Below are 13,035 nucleotides of genomic sequence, written 5' to 3'. Positions count from 1 at the left end.
AACCAGACCCTACAGGCAGAAAGAGGGTTGTTCTCTTCATTTGTCTGCTCTCAATGTGGGCAGCGCCTAACTCAAAGTCAGCCTGGGTACTTCTAGAGGGGTTGCAATCTTCAGAGGAAGAATATTAGCTGCCCACTAACAAAACAAGAACGCCATGGTAAAGAACATGTCAGGGAAGGAAATGTGCCCAGAGATAATGGTGGTCATCTCCTGGAGTGGGGGGGGGGTTGGAGGAATGTTTTTCCCTTTTCTCAAATGTTTATTTATAATTGTGGTGAAATACACAGACGATAAAAATGTACCATCTTAACCATTTTTAAGTGTGTAGTACTTCACACTTTAAAAAGTGCATATTTCACACTGTTGTGCAACCCATCTCCAGAACTTTTTCATCTTACAAAACTGAAACTCCATACCCATTAAACACTTCCCTCCCTCTGGCCCCTGGAAACTACCCTTCTACTTTCTGTTTCTGTGAGTTTGGCAAGTCTATGTACCTCATATAAGTGGACCTTATCCTTTCGTGACTGGCTTATTTCATTTGGCTGCTGTCCTCATGTTCATCCATGTGGTAGCGTGTGTCAGACTTGAATAATACTCTGCTGCATGTACCTATCACAATTTGCTAATCTATTCATCCGTGAATGAACCCTTGAATTGCTTCCACCTTTGGCCATTGTAAATAATGCTGCTGTGAACATGGGTGTACAAATATCTCCATAAGACCCTGCTTTTAAGTTTCTTGGATATCTACTCAGAAGTGGAATTGCTGGATCATATGATAATTCAATGATTAATTTGTTTTGGGAAACTGCCATACTGCTTTCCGCCACGTCTGCACCATTTTGCATTCCCACAAACACTGCACAAGGGTTCCAATTTCTCCACATCCTCACCAACACTGGTGATTTTCTATTTTTTTGACAATAGCCGTCCTAACAGGTGCGACTGTGTCCTTTTTGTTTAATGCCCCTGGACATCCCCCATTTTCTACAATGAACATGTAGTGCATTTAGGATTAAGGACAGAATATAAAACGCTGAAGTTAAAAAGTAAATCCTATGGAGAAAACAGGGTTGTGAAAGAACTTAAGAAATGATTGGGATTTTTTTAGACTGAGACAAACTGTTGAGCCTTCTTGTGGGCTTAGCTAGAGACATCATTCCTATACTCTTCAAGAATCTATCACCTGATTGGCTGTGGCTGCCACAATCCACAGGAGAAATGGCCATAATTCATGGGCAGCTGAAATAATTCCTCTAAACTCTGGGAGGAAAGTGTTCCCAGATGCAGGAAGGAGAACAACAATGTATATTAAGCTGTTGCCAGCTAATGTTGGTCATAAAAATCCCTAGCACTTGGGTAAGGTCTTTCATCTTCCAAATCTTTCCTCCAAGCCTTAGAACGCTTATCTCTGAGTTCTCCGTTTGAATAACTCAAGGCCCACTTTTTCCCCTTCCAGAGTCACAAAGGGTCCACTTTCCAAAACCACAAAAAGAGAAAAGAATGTGAATGTGGCAACTTCTCCTGAAGAGGAGCAGAATTCTGCTCTCGGTTAACAAGCACACAAACAAGATTCCCCACAAAGCCTTCCAACGCTTCACCTCTGAGCCACACAGGCCGCGTGCTATCAGTTCATTAGACAGAATGTCTCGTTGAAGAGCTAAAATTTTCCAAAAGTGAACTCATTCTACTCACTGGTCTTTATATATGCTCTACTCCTTGGAAGTGAGGTCATTCGATATGATTTATTCATTAAGACAAAGGTAAAGGAACTAAAACCAAAATCCATCCAATCAGCTATTTATCCAACCCCTAACTCTCAGAGGAGAAATTCTTTTTTCCTTTGTGTGAACCTCTGCCTCTACCTCCTGCCTTCCCTCACTTTCTTCTCTTGTGTGCTTTGCTCTCTTTTCTGGTTTCTTTCAGTTCAACAAAATAGGGGAGATGACAGCAGACGTATACAGGAGCCACAGAGGAAAGGAGACCCAATAATCAGGTGGGGAAGCAACAGCCTCCTATTCTAAGGAGTGGCTGTATTCAAGTGATGCAAAAAGAGGTTCAAGAGCACTGTCTGTCTCCCTAGGTGGAAAAGAGTCAACACCTAGAAAATGGAATCCAGCTCGAGTTTCCTAACAAAGGTTCGGCACCCTACATCCAGATTCTTGGCAGGGCCCCAAAATTACAACCCTCCCATGAAACTGAGAAGGGGGCTAAACCTGGGAGATACAGGGCACGTGACTTTGATAAGGAGGTGAATTTATGGCCCAGCGACAGCCAAAAGCCACCAGCCACAGCTGCTGACAAGACCAAAAAGACCTCAGGAGGCAAACTTTAAGAAACAACCAGAATGGGTCGTTTTCTGAACTCTGGGCAAAGGGCAAAGGGAAACCACACAGTCTCAGGAGGAGGAGGAACCCAGGGAAGCCAGGGAGAAAAAGAAAGTGGCCTTCAAGGAGGAAACACAAGTTAAGGTTAAGGTCAACAACACTGCGGACATGGAAACACTACCCAGCTCTGTCCCTTCCTGGACTGGATTTAGAATTTGAAATCTACCGTCCACCAAGGCTTGTTCTGCATGTCCCAGACACAGACTAGAAGCAAAGAGGGACTAGTGCAAACAGAAAGATCTTTCCAAGTTCATCGTAAGGTGGGTTTGTCCCCAGTAGAATGGTGGCCTCAGGAGATCATAAACACACTGGTAGGGTGGGCTTCCAGCACTGGGAAGGAAGCACATAGAGCCTGAGGCCCCAAAGCTTCCTTCCACCTCTGTGAGTTTATAGTTCCATGCGTTTCTGCACTTGTTAAATCAGGTCGCTATTTGTTGTCTACTAAACTACAAACTTGAAGCCCCCAACCAGCAGAGGCCACTCTCGATCCCACCCCCCAGCCCCAGTTCACTCCCAAAGATGAAGACAGAGAGGACTGTCCAGTCTCTAAACGGGATGAAGGATCTAGAATAAGACATGGAACAGGAAAATAAAATACTCATCTTATACTCCCAACTTGAAATGCACATACAGGCAGCCCAACAGCCTGTAGATAATTTGGCTTACAATGATGTGCAAAGATGCAGACCCATCGTGGCTGAACAGTTTTGTACAGTTAGAATTGACCCTGGCAAGAATATTACTGACAATCTTGCCTTAAAAACTCTTTTGCAAAAGACATCACGGACCCAGACTTCAGCAGCTAACAGATGGAAATTAATTTCACTTCAAATCAAAAACCTAAAATCCGGCTGGGTGCGGTGGCTCACGCCTGTAATCCCAGCACTTTGGGAGGCCAAGGCAGGTGGATCATTTGAGGTCAGAGTTCAAGACCAGCCTGACCGACATGGTGAAACCCCATCTCCATTAAAAATACAAAAATTAGCCACGCATGGGGGCATGCACCTGTAATCCCAGGTACCCGGGAGGCTGAGGCACGAGAACCCTGGAGGAGCAGGAGGTTACAGTGAGCCGAGATCATGCCACTGCACTCCAGCCTGCCAGCCTGGGCAACACAGCAAGACTCTGTCTCAAAAAAAAAAAAAAAAAAGTCTAAAATCCTATTTTTCCTTTTAAAAAAACACCCCTCCCCCAAGTAAAAGTCAACTCTGATAATGGGGAGATCTACATGTTTACCTTAATTACTTCTTCCCCAAATTGAAGTATTCCTCCCTATTGTGCTAGAAACCAAAATTAAATAGCACCAAGTTTCCACAGAAACCCTCAGGAATGCGAGCCACTAAGGAAAGAGGATGTAAAAGAAAGACTGTAGCGAGAGGAGGTGGGGGAGAAGGCTGGAATTCAGGCTTTCCTGTGAATTCGCTTTGAAATGCCCAGAGTCCACCGGATCTGAGTCCCCAAGAAAATCTGGTAGAGAGGCCAGTGAAACAGCATAAAGAATAGAAAACACATGAGATGTGTTAAATAATTTTGATTTTGGCCACGTGAAGAAGTATTAGTCATACAGGTAACGAGATCTTACAGGGAGGTGATTCCAAGGCTCAGCTTGACAACGTTAAGTATACCCATTCTGGGCCTGGAGTGCCAATTACATTTCCAGATTGGCAATTAGACATAATGTCCCAAGACAATCACCAAATAATGCCAAAAACAAGGCAAGTTACATCTTAAAGCAGCCATTCTTTTGAAACTGCCCTTCCCTCCTCTGCCTGACTCATCCACCTCACAAACAGCTGCCCCTTATGAACTAAATTCTTGTTAGCTACTGATCAAGAGAGACCAGGTGGCATGAATAATTAAAATCCACCAATGATTCAAGCACCATGTTGTCAACAAACCAAGTCCATCCCTTTCACCAGGAGTTTCTCCATAATGTCTAACAAATTACCCAAAAAAGCAGCAAAATATATTTGCCACCCCCAACCAATGCATTCTCATTCAGGCCCCAGCTAACCACTGAAAAGAGCCTTCCAACATGTATGTGTGTTTACATTTGTATGACTCAGTTCCTGCCCTCAAGGAGTTTGCAGGCAATTCAGAGATCAGATGTTCATATTCCATGAGAAGATAACTGTTTTTTCCTCTGCTCAGCCTGTCAAGTACTAATAAAAGTCCTAATGAGCAGGGAGTCAGAACTGGGTCTTACTTATTTTTCCCCCAGCACCTAGCTTGGTTTCTGGCATATCGTATGCACTTAATATGCAACACAAGCCAAAACAACAACAATAATTATAACCAGAAGACTTCTTTAAGGGCCTACTGTGTGCAGGCCACAATGCCAAGTCCTTCTTCATTCTGCCTGCTGCAGACATTCATGGTTCTCCCCTCTGACGATGAAACAATATTAAAAGTACATCTCATGGAAAAAGTCCCTGACAGTGTGAGCTGTGAAAAACCCCGGTATGGTGAGAAAAGGAGCTACTTTCACTTTCGTCTGCTGGAATTCTTAAGAAGTGCATTGGAGGGCCGCATAGCACGGTTCCACCTGTGTCCCCCAGTCACTCCACGGGCAGCTCTTCAGCCAATTCTTTGAGGTTGAACCCTCCATTTGGGAAGGCCCACCCAGGCCCCTACGGAAAATCAGGCTGGCAGTCTTGATGCCCACTGACTTCAAACACTCCAGAGGGAGTGGTCCCCAGCCAGCCTGGAGCATCACCGCAGTGCATCCCTGGTAACACCACAGCCTTTAATTTTGCAAGGAGGTGGTTTGGCTGGGTTGCCCTCCTGGACTTCGGGAAGTCACACCCTTTGCAGAATGACCAACTGGCACGAGGAAGAGCCCACACATTGGTGGGTAACACGCAGACCACACCCTATAAACACTGTTCTGGCTGCCACAACCCAACCCTAAATCCACAGTGCTGATGGGTTCCTTAGGAGCAGGCACCTGGACCATCAGCTTTCACAAATAAGAGCCCAGCCTGTACCACAGCTACCCTGGCCTGAACGGAGTTTTCTCCACCCAATGGTCTGGCACAGCAAACCTTCTGCTTCTCATCCCTTCCCCTTTTAAGAGCTGGGAATTTCCATATTTAAAAATAAGCCGATCTTCAGGGATGGACTGCCCGGAGGCTGAGGGATGGACCAGATCCTTGATACTCAAAGTGTGGTCTGCACAGCATCAGCATAGCCTGTGTCTCACCAGACCAGCAGAATCTCAGGTCCCACACTGGATCTTCTTCATCACAGCCTGCATTTTACCAGCTCCTGGTGATTCCTGAGCATATTAAAGTCTGAGTTAGCCAGGCACAGTGGCTCACACCTGTAATCCCAACACTTTGGGAGGCCAAGATGGGAAGATCACTTGAACCCAGGAGTTCAAGACCAGCCTGGGCAACATAGGGAGACCCCGTCTCTATAAAAAATTGAAAAACTAGCCAGGCGTGGTGGCACACATCCATAGTCTTGGCTACTCGGGGAGCTGAGGCAAGAGGATCACTTGAGCCTGGGAGGTTGAAGCTGCAGTGAGCAGTGATCATGCCACTGCACTCCAGCCTGGGCAACAGAGTAAGACCCTGTCCAAAAACAAAAAAATGTTTGAGAAGCCCAGGCCTAGAGACACTCTCCAGTCCTTGAAGATAAAGATCTGATATCCCCACTGAACATTCCCCGGGCCTTCTGTCCACAGTACTAGGACACCCCTGCCTCCGAGGGTCCCTGAGTTTCCTTTTCTAGGTGCCTGATGCATGGGGTTCCACCCACCCAAGAAGCAGTTCTAAAAGAGACACCCTTGGTCTGCTCCCTGACTGTGCACAGAAAGGCGTGGCCTTGCCTGATCCCCAGGGATGTCTCCAAGGGACCCAGTTTTCCCCACAGGGCCCAGGGCCAGCATCACAGCACAAACAGCCCTTTCACTGGAACCACAGAGGCAACCCTCCAAGGGATCTGCAGCTCGGCAAGGTGGTGCTGGCTGCTGTGATTCACAGATTAGCATGGTCACTGCCAGTGTGAGCCGGGACACCCACTTTGGGAAGGAGGTCCTGGCACTGCAATCTAATGCCAATGTAACTGTTTCTGCACCAGGTCTCTCATGCCCTGATGAGAGACAGAGAGAGACAGCCCCAAAGCAAGCACTTACTCCTAGCTATCAGCCACCCAGTGAATGTCCCCATCCAGGGAACAAAATAGCCGTGAGGCAAAGAGAAGGTCCATTTGGCCTTCCCATTGGAATGCTTTATCCTCCAGGCCAAACAGCAGGGGGCAAGCATCTCTTCTTTTCCTCCTGATGTATGTTTGGTCAAGTCTCCTGGGCACCTGGAAGCAGGGCTAGACCAAGGCTCCCAAAAGGAGGCCATAGGTTCCTAGTGTCCTCCTAGGAAATGCTATAAAGTGGGGTTGGTGGAAAAAAACCACCCCCATGAGACTGTGCTCTATCATAGACCTCAATCTGCAGGTGAGGAAACTGAGGCACAAAGGCATGATGTCTTTGCCCAGGATCACAGGCTAAACCTTGGGCACTGCACAGCAGCCTTGACACCAGAGGAAGACTGCTCACAGGTAGCACATTTGAGGGCATTTTAACCAATTTCTCTACCAGCAGGATGCTGCCAAGCCTGTGATGTGACCCTCCAAAGGGGGAAGCTCAGCCATGCCATGCCTGCTGATTTTTTTTTCACAATGTAATTTAAAAGGCAGGTGTGTCACAGAACACACTTTGGGAAACACTGGCCGAGGGGGTGTCTTGGAAAAGCTGGTCTGGGTAGACAGTGAGTGTCCTGGCCAAGAGACTGTGACATCACTTGGGAGACAGGTCTATGCGTTCTGGACTTGGGATAACAGGGGTGGAATTTGTCCCTCCTCAAGGGTACAATGCTGGACAACCACAACTGCCCACCAAACGCCACAGTGTTTCCCTTCTGCCAGCCCGGCAGCTCCTGGTCCCCCATACTGTCAATGTTCGTCCACTGATACCCCACCATCAAAACTGTAACCATCCTGCCAGGACCTCATCGATGGAGCCTACCTCTGCTGCCCTGCCTTAACCTTCTAGCCTTGCAACAGCCAAGAGCGATAAGCCCATGTCTCAGTCTTACTCTAACTGGTTTTTGGACCTATGACAGTATACTTCAGAATCTGAAGGCTCCTTTTGGCTCAAAAATTGTATTTGTTATAGTCTGAGCCCTCAGGGGCTAAAAGTTCAATGAATCAAAGGGAAAATAAATTCAGCACTTCGTGAAGCTATGATAGTTACCACTTACAAGAGCCCTGCTAAGTGCCTGGCATTTGCAGGGTGCTATATGACCATTATTCCTGCTCCCTATAAGAACCCTACAAAGTAAGCATCAGTATGCTCTTGGTATGGGTGAAGTAATCAAAGCTCAACACGGTTGGCAGTCAAAGATGCCCTGCTAATAAATGTGGGATCCACGATTTGAACTTGGGTTTGTCCGATTGCAGAGTCTTGTACTAAAATGTGCATTTCCATAAAGAGGGCCAGGGGCTGGACGCAGTGCCTCACGCCTGTAATCCCAGCACTTTGGGAGGCCAAGGTGAGCAGATCACAAGGTCAGGAGATCAAGACCATCCTGGCCAATGTGGTAAAACCCCATCTCTACTAAAAATACAAAACTTAGCCGGGTGTGGCAGCATGTGCCTGTAGTCCCAGTTACTTGGGAGGCTGAGGCAGGAGAATTGCTTGAACCCAGGAGGCGGAGGCTGCACTGAGCTGAGATCACGCCACTGCACTCCAGCCTGGGCAACAGAGCAAGACTCCGTCTCAAGAAAATAAAGAAAAAAGGAGAAAGAGAGAGCCAGGAATGAGGAGCACAAGCTCTCTGGACAAGGGCGGCCAGCTGGAGCTCCCCCATGACTGGAACCCGAGAACTCCTCCAAGGCCACCCCAAGTAATCTGCTCAAAAAGGAGTATCTGAAGGTCATCCGGTGCAGCCAATCCCCAGGACACGATGAGATGAGGCACCAGGGCCAATCTGGAATCAAGAGCTCCACGGCACCGAAGCTCCAGTCCTGATTGAATGTGTCAGGCCAGACCCTGGGTAATTACCAAGCTGTAATGGGATCTGATATTTATATTAGTCATGAGCCTGACAGAGAAAACGTGTTGTTTTCTCAGGCACAGCCATGGAGACAACATCTCGATAATTCATTACACGCAGACCATCCTTGATCAAGCCCAAGCTTCTGCAAGGACAGCAGCTCAAACTGAGAATAGAAATAACTCTATGCCCAGCCACACTCAGGCCCCTCAGCAAACCACAGCTCCATCAGGAAGTTGGCCTCAGTTTCCCCAGATATTTAAAGAGAAGTGGACCATATGCTGAAAGACGAGCAGAAGATGGAAATAAAGATATGTAACTGTCCCAAGGCTGAATTCCTAGAAGAATTGCTGAGGGATTGCAAAACACATTCTGAGCTAGAAACTTTAACCCTCATTCCTCAACTCTCCCTCTCTCCTAAATCAAATCACAGAGCAGGAAGAGACATTAGAACTCACAGAATTCAATCCCCACATTTTATACATAAGGAAAGAGAGACACCAGAGAGGTTAAATAACTTCTTCAAAGTCATGGCTTTATTCAGGCTATCAGAGCAGCTCCCTATTCAATATAGTCTACGACAGGATTGAACTTCACAATGTCACACCCAAGTGAATAGAGAGCTCTGATGAAATCCCACAAAGAAAAAAACAATGTGAAAAAGTACAGCAAAGAACACAGTACTGGAATAACTGTGACCAAGTTCCCAACAGGAGGAAATTGTAATGTTTTCTTCTTCACTTTCTGAAAAAGTTCACATGCCACTCTTTTCAAAAGACTAAAGTCATTCACTATTTGAGATTCAGAGACCAGAGGTACTAATGAAGAGATGTCCCACGATGCATGTCCACAGTCTTGGATTCCTTTGATCCAAAAGGATGGTGCAATCCCAGAGACCAAACACTCATGAAATTGGAGGTTCTTGCTGAATTTTATCTCCCATAGAATTTTAGATGCTACAAAAGACCTGCTTTCCTCTGGAATCCAGCTCTTGATCAAGCCATCTTGGGGCTGAAGGATGGTGAGGGTGAACCCATCTGAGGGCTGGTAGAATTTTCTGGAAAGGCAGCCTATGTTTTCTTGGGAAATCTAGCACAAAAATTATTATTCTAAACTTAAGCCAATACATGCCTATGTATTGAGTCTTGACAAACTACCAAATACTTGGAAAGCAAAAAGAACAAAAGACAAAAACACACACACAATTGCAATAAAATTACAGACCTCAAGCATAGAAAGAAAAGCTTTTAAAAGGTTTAACTTACCATTATTGCTTATAATGAGCTGGCTACCTATGTCTTAAGTGAGCGAATCTAGGGGCAGATATCAAGAGATTCTGGGCATGCTTTAAAATGGACTCATGGTATCAAAAGGAACCTGCACTCATTCTATACTGTCCTCACATCTTCCGAACCAACAACCATCACCTCTCATCCCTGGCGGACTTCTTATAGCAACTAACTTCCATTTATGTCCACTCAGCAGGTCTTGGAGCTACAAAATATAGCCAAATATTTATGAATTGTTTTTTCTAATCGTTGCCAAAAACCTATTTTCTGGAGTAAACTGACAGAAGTTATGCTTGCTCATCATTTAGGAGATCCTTTGTGTGTGCAATGGGATTAGCATTTCATTACAGACACAGCAATTGCATTTATGTACTCCCTCGCGTAAAAATATTTTGGAAGCTGTGTTTAGGACCCCAGGATCACAAAAACACCACAACTTATTTTGAATCATTGAAAAAGTTTTCATTATGATCAAAATTGCCCACTGCCTGAAAGAAAGCAAGCTGTTAAAAAGTTCACCCAGATCACTCCATCTAGGGAACATTTCAGACACACAACTGTGAGCTATCTTTCCTCTAAAGACAGTCGCTGAATCGCAGTAAACCGGGGAACAAAATTCCCAAGACTGTTGGGGGAGGTGGAGGAGAAGGATGGAGAGAGGGAATGTGGGAATCTGAAGGCTCCAGGAATAAGCTGTTCTCAGCAGGAAGGCTAGGCAGGGATCTGGTGTATAGGGCTTTGCTTAACCTGAGGGCTTCTCTGGCAGGTGAGAGGTTTTCCCCCTTAACAAATAAGAAAGAACCTCTACGACTGAGAAGGTAATTCCAAAGAAAACTCTCCGGCCAACACCTGCAGGCCTCCGGAGAAGTCAGAGAATGACGAAGAGAATGACGGTTTTCATATTTCTCCCTTTGTTCCAATACACCAGTATTTTCCAAAACACAAATGTGCTGCCACAAAACACAGCTGAGCTCCAGCACCCAACAGGATGTATAATTAATGATCAGGAGAGAGAGCCTCCATTCGCCCTGGTGTTTTCATAGTCAGCCTTCACCCATAGCCCCTGGCTTCCCTACTTCTCTCAGCCGCTAAGGAGGCTGCTACAAGTTGTTGTGCCCTGTGGAACTTTGAGGGGTCCTCAGTTTAACTTTACTAGAAAATATGTGAACATGTGGAGGCTGCAATGTGTATCTACCCTGCACTATTCCCTTGGATGTCCCTTCCCTCCAAAACGGTTCGTGCTGTGAAGTCTCCTAGGATGGGAATTACTCAGAAAGAAGGCAGCTGGGTCACTCTCTTTTTTTCCAGTTCTTTCTTTTTTACTCTGCAGTTTTCTATTAAACAGTGTCGGGCCCCCCAATCCAGCTAGTAGCTGTGGGGAAGGGAGGACATCTCTAGGGACACGACTACAGACCAGGCAGTGAGCCTAGCAACCATACATCGAAGGTGTCGCCAGCCTCAGTGCTGGTGGGCGTCTGCGCCAGGAATAGCTAAAGCCGACGACATCTAGCCACCTTGAGCGCCAGGGAAGAAGCTCCGCGTAAAACCGCGGCCTCAGGTGGACCCCCGCTCCAGCTCCGCGCTGCTGGTGGCATTTCCGGGGACCCAAAGTGGGTGGCCTGGGGGCAAAGGAACAGAGGCCGAAGAACTTGGGGTATGTTCCAATAGAGCACCTAAGGGACGGAGTGGGAGGTTACATCAGATATGCGACCTCAACACATTCTGAAAGTGGCAGCCCCATGGGCTGCCCCCAATACTGGGATGGATCTCCCCAACTTCTCTCGCCCCTCGAAGTCCCCCTGCTATCTCGGGCCATGCTCCTCCCCTGGGATTCCCTTGTGCAAAATTATTCTCTCCCTTGCCCAAAGGATTTTCCCTTCTTTCTGACCCCACGAACTCATCTCCCCAACAGGTTCCTAAAGTATGGGCGGATGTCCTCCCTCTCGCCCACCGCCAGGAGCCGAGCCCCGGCAGGTGAGCGGTGTAGAACACGCACCCAGCTGCCCCCACCTCCCTCTGTCCCCGAGGGGTAGGCTCTCCCCACCCCGCACCACGGCACCCAAGACTGTGCGTTCCCCACCCCGGCCCCAGCCGCAGCCGCCAACAACCCTACAATAAACAAGAGGGCAGGATTGGGCGTCCGTGTCCCGGAGCGCATCGGCTGGGGGCAACTCCTCACCCCCGGCGCGCCGCCCGCTGCCCCGATCCGAGAGCACCGGGAGAGCCGAGGGAAGGGAAGGCGGCGAGGGGAAGGCAGGCGGGGATGGAGGGAGGCACTGCGCGGCGCGGAGCGAGGAGGTGGGCTGCAGGGGACGCTGAGAAGCGGCGGGGCTGGCGCAGAGGGCGGGCGCCCGGGGCGCGCGTTACCTTGGTCTTGCCCCCGCAGTGGCAGCACACGGTCCACAGGTACTTGAGCGTCCGCCAGAGCAAGATGATGAAGAGGCCCCCGAAGAAAGTAACCATGGAGGAGGCCAGGAAAGCCCACCACATGCGTTGGCCCCGGCTGTCGCACGGCACCTCCATGGTCACCGGGATGATGAGCGCATCCATCTTGGGCTCGTGGACCGAGGACGAGGAGGAAGAGGAGGAGGAAGAAGAAGAAGAGGAAGAGGAGGAGGAGGACGCGTCTAGGCTGAGATGGTTCGCGTGGATATTGCTACTCATTCTAAGACTGCTGCCTCCGCCGCCGCCGCCGCCGCCGCTGCTGCCGCCGCCGCCGCCGCCACCATTTGCCATAGCTAGCAACGGGCAGCCGGCGCAGGGGCTCGGGGGAGCTCCTCCCGCCGCCAGCGCCACCCCAAACACCCATCAACAGCCATATTGCTGCTACTGCTGCCGCCGCCGCCGCCGCGGAGCGCGGGAGGGGGGCGGGGAGGCGCCTGGGCTCGGGGCGCTGTGCGCGACCTGGCGGGGTGCGCCGAGATATATACAGCGAGCCGCCGCCGCCAGCCCTCCCCCCGGCCGCCGGCCCGCCCGGGGGGGAGGGGGATGGAGAGCGCTGGCAGCTCCCCCTCCCCGGCCCGCGCCCCACTAGCCCCGGGCTGCGCTGGCCCCGAGCTCCAAGACCCAGGGGGCGCCGCGGGCCTCCCGCGCCCGGGGTCTGTGCCGCCCCCGGGCCCGCCCCGGCTCCGCGCGCGGGCCCGGGTGTCCTCGGCGCCGCGCCGCCCGCCGTGCGCCACGGGTGTGCGCTGCGCTCGGCCGGGGACCCCCCTTCCCCGCGCGCCTCCTGCGCGGCTAACGAGCCGCTCTCTGCTTATTAGGCGACAACTCGTTAATAATGGATAATCGGCCCCCTCCGCCCTG

At 49.3% G+C, this 13,035-nt stretch overlaps 1 protein-coding gene across 16 annotated transcripts in view; it reads right to left on the bottom strand.

Moving 5' to 3' along the window:
- The window catches only part of KCNMA1 (potassium calcium-activated channel subfamily M alpha 1), a 755,994-nt gene extending 743,425 nt beyond the window's left edge, over positions 1-12,569 (bottom strand). For 11 of the 16 annotated variants that reach the window (XM_015147202.3, XM_015147203.3, XM_077944845.1 and 8 more), the window contains exon 1: positions 12,100-12,569. In XM_015147202.3, the coding sequence (XP_015002688.1) occupies positions 12,100-12,468 (369 nt within the window). In that variant the 5' untranslated portion in view covers positions 12,469-12,569. 16 annotated transcript variants of the gene reach the window in all.
- Between the last annotated feature and the right edge of the window lie 466 nt (positions 12,570-13,035).

The sequence above is a fragment of the Macaca mulatta genome, chromosome 9 (assembly GCF_049350105.2).
Source record: "Macaca mulatta isolate MMU2019108-1 chromosome 9, T2T-MMU8v2.0, whole genome shotgun sequence".
NCBI lineage: Eukaryota > Metazoa > Chordata > Mammalia > Primates > Cercopithecidae > Macaca > Macaca mulatta.
Note: the sequence above shows the minus strand (reverse complement) of the source record. Positions and strands in the feature narration are given on the sequence as shown.